The 14,291-nt window shown below is 38.6% G+C and overlaps 1 protein-coding gene across 1 annotated transcript; it reads left to right on the top strand.

Moving 5' to 3' along the window:
• The first annotated feature begins 7,483 nt into the window (after positions 1–7,483).
• LOC129754031 (uncharacterized) lies at positions 7,484–8,257 on the top strand. The gene is made up of 4 exons (XM_055749887.1): positions 7,484–7,565; positions 7,632–7,799; positions 7,868–8,026; positions 8,093–8,257. Exons 1-4 carry the CDS (start codon positions 7,509–7,511, stop codon positions 8,255–8,257), a joined length of 549 nt encoding a protein of 182 aa, XP_055605862.1. The 5' UTR covers positions 7,484–7,508.
• The last annotated feature ends 6,034 nt before the right edge of the window (positions 8,258–14,291 follow it).

The following is a 14,291-nucleotide window of genomic DNA, read 5'->3' as shown; positions in this document are numbered from 1 at the left end:
GATCGGTTCTCAAAAACCTTTCAATTCCGTCGGGCCGGTTGTTGTTGGCTCAATCAAACACTCGAAATTCCTCTTGAGATTTTTTTTTTACTCGCTGCCTCACCTCTAAGTTGGTTGCGGGGGAATGGGTTCGAAACTGAAAGAAATCAAAAATTGACAACTGGTGGAACTTAGGGATTAGAGCCAGTGGGAGATTTCTTGCCGAGTTATTGTTTAGATTTGATTGATTTTTCCTTCTTCGTAGTATGATTTTGAAATTGCGTCATCCCTTCTCGAGAGACTCAAAAAAATGTCTCCTCCAATCGAAGGGATTAATCAAAATCGACAGCTGCCTAGGATCAGTTAAAGAATGATCAAACTCGTTTTGAAGAAGAAAAAATCAATGAAACCTGCGCTGATCAGCTTAAGACTCGTATTAGCACCCGGGTCTCTCTTGAGGCTTCAGGCATCGGGCACAACCCAAGTTTCACTGCTACTGGAATCGAAAACGATTAATCTTGGCCCCAGAGGCAAAGCAAAGAAAAGTTTTTCCCCCCAGCTGGGCACAAATAATCTCTCACTATTTTTTAAACAACACCCGCGATTATCATCTGGTTGTTGTCATTCTCGTTTCCATCCATATTAAGAGGGACCTCCTGTGAGATTCCTTCGATTCCTAACTAGCCACTTCTATGCTGAAGTGCATTTCTCCCATGCGGCCAATCTTATTAGCCATCGCTAATTTATCCAATAAATTAATAGCCCATATCGGATGTAATCGCCCCTACGAAATATGTTGCCTATGAGTGGGATTACGTCCTATTCAAATGTAGATTCAATAAACACTGACCTTAAGACCGATGGACGATCTTCAGAGACCGTCGTTGTTGGAAGCTTTGCTGAAAGAACAGAAACTGGTAGTTGTAGAGGAACTTCCATCCAAGCAACCAGTTCCTGGAAGTTGGATCCTAATAAATTGTCACCCATTAATCATAAATCAATGAATCTTGGTTGTTTGGATTTGAAAAATGAATACCTACTAGAATGGGGAAAGCTGTGATTGGCTAGAATTATCGAACGTTGACTTAAAAGTCAGCGTTCGCTTCCAAGTTTTTTTTACTATTTTTAAATGATATTTAAGTTTTTTGCCAGTAACTGGTCCCCCCAAAGCAAATCTGGGTCCATGGAACCAATGCAATGGGTCGACTCGTATACACTACAGGTTTTTTTTTACGCGTTACGTTTTTCACATATTGATTCACAAGAGCCGTGCTGATGAACCGTACCCATGGCAAAAAAAAACAGTGTAAAAAGAAGCCGTATTAGAAAAACGGAGCAAAATTAAACCGCTAAAAGAAAACCTTAGTGTTTACTCATCTGTACATTGTAAGCGTTGCTAGTCAGTCGAAGGAGGCCGCGGTGATCTTGTTGTAGTTTTTTTTAAATAAATGTTGCAGTGTTATTTGTGGGGGTTAAGGGGTTCTCCTTGGTGAAGCAGTTCACCAAGCCACGCTAACCAGGAGAACGACCGGGCGAAAAGTGGTCGTTCAACAACCCACCACCAGAGCGCAGTGCAGAGATGTGAGCCGTAGTCTTCAAGCGAAAAGGCGAAGCGTGCGATAGGGCGAAGCGAAAACGAGCGCGGGACGGGGGCAATGAATGCGAATGGGGTCAGAGCCGGTCAAAATGTAAATGACCATTTACTTTGCAGATAGCTCGCGAACGCACAGAACCGATCCAAAATCAACTGAAGGATCATATCAATATTTTATAAAATTTGAACTGTGGTGACTTATTCAGCAAGATTCCAAAAAGAACAGGATTCACCACCAGCAGAAGATTCCTAAAGGAAAAGCCAATCTCGAGTCGCTTTTGATTGGAACTCCAGGTAACCCCACGCCATTTTGCCCCTGCCAAAAATACCATGTTAATCTGATCCTGAACCTTACCAGGACCCCGCTGTTTCGGATTGATTTTTAATCAACCGAGCCCTGAGAGCGCCACAGCGCTCTACAACCTCAACCGACCGCCGTCGGTGTTACTCAATTCCGTACCTGGTTCAGCACCCAAGGTGGGGCCAGGTACGACGTCGCCACGCGCTCCGTTCATCGTCGAAGGACCTAGTGCGCCACCGATAACATCGACCGACCACGTGGCCGGTGCTACTTACCCTCGTACCTGATTCAGCACCCAAGGTGGGGTCAGGTACTCAGCATCCACGCCGCTTGCTTGCCGTCCAAGGACCATCAGTGCCCGGTTCAGCACCCAAGGTGGGACCGGGTACAGCAACACGACCCGCTAGAGCCAGCCAGCTTCCAAGCCGACCTCACCGAACCCGAGCTCGACGTCAAGGAAGGAATCAGTACACGGAATAAGGATAGCTAGCTAAGTTAAGAAAGTGGTGGGTGATCAAAACTGCATCATTAAACGGTACCGAACTTTATCAGAGGAGTTTTCTTTAGCTCTCCCGAATTTCCCTGCAACTTAGTTTTGTGTAAGCTTGCCGACCCTAGGGATCATTAGGGGTTCATCGTAAATCTGCCGATTGGCTACCACCCAGTCTTACAACATACACCCAAAGTAATTTAGAAATTATGTCTAGGTACGGAAATTTTCACGTAAACTAAGATTTTGCTGCATAATATCGATTCTACGTGTGTCTTGTAGTGAGCACAGTGTATTATAGAAGCCTGGGTAGTCACTACTTTACTTCCACATAACTGACGGATAAATTACACGGATACGTAGGGGAGAGTGGGGATACTGGTTCCCCTTTTCTTATTTTCACCATATCTTTTTGGAAAAAATTAGCAACTCGCACTCTTTTACATTTTCTGACAGCGTGTAACTTCAAGTTTCTATGCTCCTAAAATTAGAACGATACTTGAACCTGTAGATGAACTAGAAGCATTTTCGTGGGAGTAAAAAAATTGCGATATTTTTGAAGTTAAGGGAGACTTGATCCTTTATTAAAGGAAGCCCTAATCCATGGAAAAAATCAAACAAAACCCCACGATAGAATGTTAATTGACTATTTTGGTCATGTTCGTTCTCATTTCACAATCTATAATTGTCAAAAAAAAATTTATAGCATATTCTCAACCCTTATGACATTGCATACTTACGGGCGCAATTTTCTATAAACAAGAGAAAATCAATTATTTTAGCCCTTTTCTTCAGATAATTGATGGATGAACATTAGCTATTGGATGAATGTTAGTAATCTCGTAATCAGCAATGACCACGATCCATTGAGAAGAAGAATACACCGGAATCTTTTGTACCCAAATATTAGGGATCAATTGTACCCATAATCAACATTTTAGAAAACTTTTTCTGAAAAAAGTTAGGAGTTTTCCATCGCTTTGGAAACATTGTATTTTGAAGTTCATATTACACTCGAAAGATTGGTGTATTGGAATAAATATTTTTATTATAATATTTCCATGTTAGGAACATTTTAAAATGATGAAAAAAGATCTTCATGTCACATTTTGTGAAATTTTTCAAACAAAGTTCAATAACCCAAAAACTTAATTTTTTAAAATTTTTTGAGCTTCAACCATTGCTGTTTTGTTCCATTTGGCACATTTTTCTAGAACATTTGATTTTTGTACGACATTCCAGTTTCGAGATATAGCTAAGGAATCAAGTATCCCCAGGGATCAATCCTCATTCTCTCCTAAAGTCTATGAGCATGATTTGAATCCTTTTTGTGCATTTGTCTTAAGCTTGTGGTTGTAATTTCTTAAAAGAAAAGGGAATTGTCAGCCAACTGATTTCGATACCGACCTACCTGAGGGTCCGGCGCCAATTGACCGACGCATAGGGCTGGGATTTTGGCGGTAGAAGAAAAGCTAGACAAAGCGTTAGTAGCAGACTCCTATTCTAGAGCCCTGAATGGCACAAACTGGGTGATTGATAGTGCCAGTCTCGCCGCAATAGGGGTGACAGGAAAGTTTCCCCTACAAGAAGTGATCTCATCGAATGTGGAAGGCTTCGTTATAGCCAAAGTCAATGGAATTTTCTTTTGTAGCGGCTACGCTCTACCGAGGTGGCCCTTGGAGAAATTTAGCGCTACGATGGATAAGATAGTCGAGGTCGAAGCCCGGTTATTATCGCGGGGGATTTCAGTGCGTGGGCCCAGGAATGGGGTAGTTCCCTTACGAACGCAAGAGGTCAGAGCCTACTTGAAGCACTTGCAAGGCTCAATGTGGACCTAGTGAAAGTAGGTTATACTAGGACCTACCATAGAAAGGGACGTGGATCGATTATAGATATAACATTTGCTAGTCCCAGAACGACAAGTTATTGGAAAGTGAGCAAGGACTACACTCATAGCGAGCACTTTGTGATCCGCTATCGTGTTGGTAAGAGTGCTTGTGACATGACGCAGCAAAGACGAGGAGAGCTAATCGTAAACACCAATATTCACCAGTTTATTGGTGAACTGAGAAAATCGCGAATTTGCGTGCCAGCTACCTTCGCGCTAGGCGAAACATGCAGAGAGCACGAATTCAAACGGAGAGAGACGAACGTAGGCCGCTTTTCAAAAAATGCGAAAAGAAACCTCTGCAAAGCTATTAAAGAGAGTACAAAGGCATGTGGAATCTTTGTCTTGATGCCAATGACCGACCATGGGGTGATGCCTACAGGCAAACTGAGGGAAATAACGAGGGAGCTGTTCCTTCAACATAATATGAATAGCTGGCCGCAAGTCCCGTACGACTGGGATACGAGCGAGGAGGAGTTAATATCGTTGAAAGAACTGCCTGACTTTGCAAAATACCTTCATCTGGAAAAGGCTCCCGGTCCAGGTAGTATCCCTAATATTGTAGTTAAGGCCACGATTATGCAAATTCCCGAAATGTTCCGATCGTCACTGCAAATTTGTACTGAGGAAAGGATGTTTCCAGAGGTTTGGAAACGGCAGGAACTGGTTCTGCTGCCCAAACCAGGAAAGCCATTGGGGAACCCATCGGCATACAAGCCAATATACCTACTGGATACGATTGGAAAGGTTCTGGAAAAAGAAAGCTTGAATCGTATCCAGCAGTACACCGAGGGCGAAGGCCGATTGTCCAACAATCAATTCGGCTTTCGAAAAGGGCGATGCCCAGTAGGACGCCATTCAAACTGTTATCGAAACGGCTGATAAAGCCAGACTCAAGAAGAGGGGACCGTTTTTGTGCGGTAGTAACATTGGACGTGCGAAGCGCCTTCAATAGGGTCAGCTGGGCAGCGATTGCTTGTTCGCTCATAAAAATGAGGATACCGAAATATCTCTGCAAATTAGTGGAAAACTATTTCCAGAAACGCAAGCTACAATACATGACGAGCGCAGGATTTCAGCAAATGGATGTTACAGCTGGAGTACTGCAAGGGTTGATACTGGACCCAGTCCTGTCGAATATTACGTACGATGAGGTGCTGACATTGGTAGACATTTGATGTTTTCGCAACATTTTCATATTTGTTGATGATCCATCCAATTTTTTGGAGAAAAAAGTGATATTTCCACAAGGAAGGGAAATAAAAACAAAAAAAAATTCAAAAAAATTAGTTTAGAGATTTGATGTCATAAAAGTTGTAGATCTTATTATTATAAGAAAATTTGCAGAAGAAACTATGAAGATCGCATGAAAATCATAAACGTAACTGCAAGTTTTCTTGAATCGCTGCCTGCGGAACATCATCCGCGTTTGGTGGCCGGCAACTGGATCTCAAACGTGGAACTTTATCGCCGGTGTCATCAAAAGGCGCTAGAACTCGATATTCGGGAACGTTAGTGGAGATGGATTGGGCACACGCTTCGAAGAGATGAAAACGAGATGTCCAGAGAGGCGCCCGACTAGAATCCAGATGGGCATCGAAGAAGAGGCAGGCCCAGAAGCTCGTGGCGTCGTAGTCTAGCCGCTGAAATCCACACAGTTGACGAGAATCTCGGCTGGCAGCAAGTCGCTGGAGGTCTATTATATCAGCCCTATGTGTCGGTCAATCGGCGGCGGACCCTTTGGTAGTTAGGTAGGGTTCCATAGCTGATCTACAGTCTTTTTCCCAAGCCGTTTTTTTCGTTTTTATTTTGTTAGACTTTGATTAAAGTAAAACTGAAATGTTGTAGATGAAAATTGTCTTAGAAGTATAACATATTAGACTGAGTAGATTTGGGGTCATTTTTGAATTTCTCAAACCCTGGGGTCTAAAAAGCATGGTCTTGGTCCAAAACTCATCCATGATTTTTTGTAGTATTTTTAAGTAATGTTTACATGAGTAAATTTGAACTTTTAGGTTTGTATGGGAAAATTGAATATTTTGTTCTGAAAAATCAACATCGTTTTAGTTTCTTCTGTGGAACCGAGCCAGCTGACAGTTTTTGTGCCAATTTATAAAATTCTTTGAGGACATTTTCCGCTGCACAACTTTGTCGAAGGTCGTAACTTCGCATCTTATTAGGCAAAAAAAAAATTAGGTGTTGAATGGGGATATGTCTTTTCACATTGATAAACAATAAATTCATTTGACATCCCTGCAGGGTGCCTAGCGAGGTATTGTAATTTTCCCATACAAACCTAAAAGTTCATATTTACTCATGTAAACGTTACTTAAAAATTCTACAAAAAGTCATGAATGAGTTTATGACCAAGACGAAGCATTTTAGACCCCAGGGTATGAGAAATTCAAAAATGACCCCAAATCGACTCAGTCTAAAAACAAATACCAAATGATCAATCACAAAAAAGTTTATTTGAGTAACATTACAAGGTTTCTTAAACCAGAATTTTTGTAAAAATGGGATGAGAAACAAGAGAGATTTAGCGGTTTTAAGCAGTCTTACTCGGGAGCTTTTTTCTTGGGCTTTCAGGCTGCGTCCATAAAAAAGAAATGAGGCAAAACTAAAATTTCAAGAGTTCATTCATTGAGAGCCCCCGAAGAATTTTTTTTCCTCATTTTGCCCTTATTTCCCACACCATGTTAAAATCTCCCCGAATCGATATACGCTAATTTGGCACACATCGTTTGGCACAACGCCAAGACCCTGAAATTTGAGTTCACGTGTGCTATCAACTGCTAGTCCAGCAGAAAAGAAACGTGTTACATGTTTATGACGTTCAAAGTGGTACATCCATGCAAATAATGTTGGAAGATCTCATTTCATCAATTCACATTTGTTTGTAAATTGGATTTAATTAAAGTGTACAGAATCTGTTATTGATAGGGTACATGAGCAAAGTTTGTATTGTACGATTCCAAATAATACATTGATTGAATTAAGCGGTCTATCCACCTTAAAATTTTGTTTATTGGCTTCCTACATTGTAAACGAAGGCCCCTCGACTACTCCACCGAATATAAAACGTGCCATTTTCCCCAATCAGATAACTGTTGTTTTTTTCCACCTGAACTCAAGTAGGACTTTGCATGTTCGGTACAAATTAATTTCCAATTAATGACCATGTAATTTTCATAAATTCCAACAAATCCTATTCATTTCCATCAGTCTGCAGATAATTGTCAGTTGGTGAATAACAATGTTCTCCTACTATAAACTAAGCTTATTTACTTTAATAATCCCGGAAGTTTTACTCGTAAGTTGATTCGTTGGCACAATCGAATGGATTTAGGATGTACAGTAAGTTTAAAATTTTCCCCAGAATCGAATTTCTTTCGTCCCTAGTGATGAATTCGAAGATTGTGGCAATGGAAAACCGTTGGGTGCGGTCGACATGAGTCAGCTGGAGATTATTCGCCGCGACGAAGACGGCATGATGTTTCTCAATGGACAGTTCAAGTTTCTGGAGGAATATGATAGTCCTATTCGGGTAAGATTGGGTTCGAACTTTTTCTCAGTAGATTGGTTTGAATTTGTTGAAATTTTGTATTTTCTCAGATTCATTTTCGAACGATGCGACGAGAAAGAGGACGTTGGAACAATGCCATTGCAAGTCGATTGATTTTAGATTTTTGCACTGCCATGAAAGATCCTATGGAACCTTGGTACAACATATCCAGTGCCTTCAAAAACAACAAATGTCCTTTTAAAGCTGGGGTAAGGCAACGGAGCTTTCATAAGTAGTTAGGGCAAACGTTTTACGGAAAGACTCTTTTCTTCCAGTCCGTCGAGGAGTTCAATATGAAAGAACTCGGTCAATTGGGGAAGCGAGTTCCGGTGATGTTTGCGGGAGAATGGAGGCTTTACATGGAAGTGTCTTCAAAACGGAACGGAGCCATGGTAGAAGAATGCTTACTGATGCCAGTGAATTTGGTTGAAGTTAATTAATAAAAAGATTTTCGTTACTGTTGAGCTTATTTAAAGCTGAATTCAATCTGATGACGCATAAATAATAATACAAAAATAATTAAATCACAACTAGACCATCTGTGCGATGACTCAGCCTTACTACAGTCATTCCGAGGTTCAATGACTCCCAAGGCGCTAGAGATGCCGCGATCTTCTTCCTTTCTCGCCCTCCAAAACAACATCGCCAAAAGCCCACCACTTCAGCAGGAGCAGAAAAATAAAATGGGGCCTTCGCAATAAAATTTAAATTAATGTAAATGGTGTCGCGCTGCTTGAATCAAAGATCGGTTTTGGACGATAGCGCATCGAAACCCTGAAGCGGCCTGCACTATTTTAATTTAGCGTCCCTCGTTTTTCGCCGCCATAACCATGTTGGAAAACAGGCGCCCCAGAGGAGACCCCAAGGGGGTGTGATTCACACTCATTGGTTTTAGCGGCTTTAGTCGAGGGAGAAAAAAAGAGTTAAGTGTAACACGTCTGGTCCACGCGGCGAAAAATCAACCAGACAACATCAACCAGAAGGAAAAAGACAATGGATTAATAATAATCTTTTAGCACCGAGCTTTCGACTGCGCGGCGCGACTCGAAAGCATTGAAGAGCAAATCCGAACAACATCTTGTTTTGCGCAATTGGAAACGGGTTAGGGTCTTCCGACTGTGTCTTTGTTTGAATTTGGCGGCAGTTGTTGAGCTTTGCCGTTAATTTTTCCTCTTTCACAATTAATTCACCCAAATGGATGAAGAAGACGCAGCGACGCCACCGCCATTCTGAATAAATAAGGTGTGGGAATTTGTTTAACAAATCAATCTGATAAATGGCGAACAAACCGGGAGAAAGAAATACCATTTTTGTTTCCATCCTCGAATCGCAAGCGCGAAACAGAGCTTGGTGAGGTGAAGTGGGTCTTTTTGGGGTCATTTCCTCTGGATCTGCGCTTTGATGAACTTTTACTGCTGATGACAAACATGGGTCGGTTTCTGAACGAGATTTCGGATTCATTGTTCCCTGCTGCTGCTGTTGTGGATCTGGGCCCTATCAATCTGGCAGCAGATAAAATTAATTTAACTGTAACCTACAGATTGTTTGTTTAAATACCATTCCGAGTTATGCATTTTTCGAACGAAAATATAAATAAGTTTGGAATCTTCAGACATCTTCAGCATTTTGTTGTGACTCGATACAAGTTTTTCAACTGACATATGATGAGGTGAGCATTGTTGCATTTTTCATGTACTTTATTAATTTTTTTACCAATATCATTGATGTTCAAGTCATTAAACAATTATTCACAATAATCCTTCATTTTATGTATGATACATGTTGGAAGTTTTATGCAAAATATGACCCAGATCGAATGAGAAAATATTGCTTGAATTTCAAACTAAAAAACGAAATTTTTAAACTTTCAGCGACGCACAGTAGGATGGCTTCATACAAAGGATGGCTCAGCAAGAAAATATACTTGTAATTAGCTTAGCTTAGCTTGATTAACTACTCACATCCACCTTGAACCGTAAAACTCGAAATGCATGGTTGTAGAAAATTTATGAATTGCTTGTTCCGAAAACATATTATGATAACAATCATTTCAAGTTCCACGATCGCTGGCGTGGCTCAGTAGAACAAGTTCCACGTCGCCAATGGTTGCTACTCCGTGATTGACCGAGGCCATCAATTTTGTTCAGAGGTCAAATGAATGGTGCTTGGGATTAGCAGCTCATTCACACTGCACAAAACTGATGCTCTCTCTTTTAACGTCAATAACGGCGCCGGCCACGTCCTAGTAGTCAATGGATAGATTGGAAGAAAGAGAAAAGGATGAAAGATCTATTTTGTGCTTTAGGACCGAGGTTACCTCTGCATCCTAGCAAAACAATTTTGGTTGGGAGAGGGGTTTAAGGAATTGATTGGGAGACACTTTTGACTAGTGTTACGATGAAACACAAAAATTATTTTCCGAACTCCTATTAGTTCATAAAAAGGCATGAGTATGTTAAGTTTAACAGCAACAAAAATTTACTATATAGGGACTCTAAAAATTCTTGTTTCTTATTGCTTTTTATTTTGAGTGCAAATTTCAATACATATTGTCTATCAAACTTTAATATGCTCTCATAGTTTTTCCCAGCTCAAGCAACAAACGTTTGAGCTTTAATACAAAAAAACTACTAAAAAAATACTTCAAATAGACTTGATTGAAGTATGATTCAAAACTCCACAAAGTTTGTATCAGGATCATAGGGCATTTTCTTAATAGCTTTAATGATATAAAAAACAACAACCTATAAAAAGGATGCTAAATAAAATGCACAAACGCACAAACGAAGATCACAGTATTCGAATATATTAACCGTGCTATCAATATATCAATTAACATGAAGTTCTCACCCTGCACAATTCCTGATTCCTACATTATTCAATTCATTCCAATCATCCAACTTTTAGTGTTTGTCTGTAATTCTCTATGTCTGATGACAATTCATAGCTTAAACTGTATTTGGTACAAAATAAATATTTGAAACTTTTTCTTTGAATACTTTTTTAAAGAATCAAATCTACTATCAAATCTAAAAATGCATAAGAAATTGGCCGTACCATCAATTCTGGCGCAGGATTCCCAAAAAGCAATAACAAACGCATTTTCCGTTACTTCCGGGAGATGCTTAACCACGCAAACCTGATCCCATTACATTCTTACAGTTTTTTTACGAGCTTCATAAAGAACCGCTTACCATTCGACAATCTCCTATGACTAGTTTTATAGTTGAATGATCAAACTGCTATGATAGACTCAAAAAAAATGAAGACCATTTTAAATCAAAAATCCAACCAATTATGTTCATCATCGAAAAATGTGCCTCTATTTGTTAAAAATGTTAAAAACTCTTTTATGTTGAGTAAGCGATAAGTATTTCAAGTTCTTAGAGACAAAGAGGTACGAACGCATGAAAGCTATTTTGAGGAAACACGCATGAAAGTTTCCATGATGAGTGATTCTCTATGTACATATTTCTCAAAAGATCCAGTCATCTTTCAATTAAAGTAGTAGTAAATCAAAGCCTTAAAAATCTAAAATTCACACCGGAGAGCCGGATACAGATAGACACATCACAACTTTTGCCATTAATAACATGAAGTTAGTTACTCATGCGTTTGTCTTCATTTGGTTTCTTAAACCACTATTATAGAATGAGACGTTGATATTGATTAAAAAAAAAATTTAAACACTTACCTTTCGACGATCTAAAAAATATATCAAACTTAAATTAATCGAACAGACTATAGAGCAGCACATTTTCTACACTTGAAAAATAACTAATAAAACAAATCGAATTTATTATGTTTGAAAGTTTATATCTTTTTTGTTACTCAAGATTTTTGAAAAGTAGCATTAAATAGTAAATTAACTATATGTATCATTTATACAGTGCATGGTTTATCAACGAAACAAAAAAAACAGCTGTTTCACAGTGTAAATTTGATTTTTAAAATATAATTTTATAAAAAAAACACCAGTTTCATCCACCATAAGGTATATTTTCAAATAGTTATAAAAAAAGCAATTCTATAAAAAAAACGTATTTTCACTGGTTTCCTCACTAAAATCTAACAAAATAATAAAGATTAAACCAAACAATTTATAAAAGAAACAAAAAGTGCTTCAGAAAATGTGCTGCTAAATAAACAACCAAAACCAATTTGTAAAGGATACGAGTTATAATTGTTCGTTTAAATTGGAACGCTTTCGGCACTTGATGTAGAATTTTCTGTTTCTTATCGGCTGATGTGGCTCCTGTTAGCTCCGGGTCTAAAGATAATTCCCTCTTTCACCGATGAGACCTATTCCGGCTTCTCAATATGTTGAACGACCTTTTCCTCAACTTAAAGATGCAATTTTCAGTTTAGTTTCTCGTTTTTCTCAGCAAGAAAATATACTTGTAATTGTAAAAAAACCTTTAGTTTCATAATGTTGTGATGCTGAGAACGAATTTTTCATCCTTTTTCTATTTACCAATATCTGAAGAAAGAGATTTGTAATGTATTGTATTTCAAACAACTTTTTTCTGTAACGCTAAAAAGATTCGGTGCATCGATGCTATAGAGGGATTCGATATAGCGCACTTTAAAAAAAAATGTCGGAGATCCAAATTTTGAAAAATAATAGAGAAATCAATTGTCATGATAATGCGTAGTAATTTGATGAAGCACTTGAAGATTATAGAAAAAAAAAACTAAAAATATTGTGAAATGGTCAGTTTCAAAACAAATTTTGACTGATGACCAGCAATTTCCCACTGTGTGACGGGAATATGGAATTTTTGAAACGCTATCCACGATTCTTCAAGTTAACTTTTTTAGACTCTAAAGGTTTTTCAAATGTTTTCTAATGCCCACACTTTGACACATTGTTGTACACTCTTTTTTTCTAAATTGTAACGCAGTTATCATGATCATGAACAAACCATTTTTCATTAATAAAGATTCAACTTTGTATGTACAAACCAAGCTTCAATTTAACACAATCATTCATATCAAAATTTCAAACATTGGAAAAAATATCAAAAATGTGAAAAAATTAATAAATGTAAAAAATGATAGAAATGAAAAGTCCAAAATGTCAAAAATTCAAATTGATAAAATTGTAAAAAAAAAAATTTTATTTATTATTAAGGATATATGGGCCGAGCCCGTCATCCGAACTACTTAAAAATTATCTTACATAGAGTTGATTTCTTAAATATAACACATAGAGCTTCTTGATTGTCGGGATGCTTAAATTGAGATCTATTGCACTGTTAATATTATTCACCTCCCTCATAAAACGGAAAGCTGGTTCGTTGCGGCTGTAATTCGTCCTGCGATGGTCAAGCGCATAACGCCTACGACGCCTTAATGTCAAAGTGCTTGTGTTCGCTGTCAAGCGGTAACATAGAAACGTTGAGTCCACCATTCCTCTATCTACCTTAAGAAAAAAGGTTAAATCATTTATGCGGTGCCGACTTTCTAACAGGTCCAAATCTAGCAGGTAACATAAATGTTCATATTCCGGTAAACTCTCTCCCCAGGCAAGATTCCTCACTGCAAATTTGACGAAACGCTTCTGAACAGCTTCCATTCGGTTTATGTGTGTTTGGTACATGGGCCTCCAAACTGTGCTCGCGAAATCGAATCTCGATCGCACTAAGCTAACGTATAAGCTTTTGATGGTGTACGGGTCCTTTAATTCTCCAGCGAAACGTCTCACGACTCCGAACAAAGCAAGCCCATCTGCTACTACACTGCTGATATGATCCCTGAAGCTCAATCCAGAATCCAATTTGATGCCTAAATCCTTAACACAGGTAACTCTTGCAATATTTTCGCCACTTAGGGAATATGTAAACTGGATCGGAGTACTGCTTCTGGTAAAAGATATTGCTGCGCATTTTGAATTGTTTACTTTCAGCTTGGTTCTGATTATAAACTCAGAGAACACATTCAAATCATTCTGAAGTTTTCTACAATCTTCTATCCTTTTTACTGGCAAAAATAGTTTCACATCATCTGCGTAAATCAAAACGAAAGCATCCGAAAGGGAGTCCGGCAGATTATTCATAAGAAGAATGAAAAGCAAAGGTCCCAAGTGACTGCCTTGAGGCACTCCGGAAGACGTTTCAAAGGGCGCCGAGCACACAGAATTTACAGACACGTACTGTTGTCTATTCACCAAATAAGACTCGATCCAAGGTAGGATGTTACCTCCAATACCAATTCGCGCTGATGCATCCAAAATTTCGTTAAAAAAATGACAAAAATATAAAAACTATCAAAAATTGCAAATATAACAAAATTTACAAAATGCAAAAACGCTAAAAATGACAAAAATGACAAAAATGACAAAAATGACAAAAATGACAATAATGACAAAAATGACAAAAATGACAAAAATGACAAAAATGACAAAAATGACAAAAATGACAAAAATGACAAAAATGACAAAAATGACAAAAATGACAAAAATGACAAAAATGA

This window comes from Uranotaenia lowii, chromosome 3 (genome assembly GCF_029784155.1).
Source record: "Uranotaenia lowii strain MFRU-FL chromosome 3, ASM2978415v1, whole genome shotgun sequence".
Classification (NCBI taxonomy): domain Eukaryota; kingdom Metazoa; phylum Arthropoda; class Insecta; order Diptera; family Culicidae; genus Uranotaenia; species Uranotaenia lowii.
The sequence above is the reverse complement of the archived record's forward strand: the minus strand, read 5'-3'. Positions and strand labels throughout refer to the sequence as shown.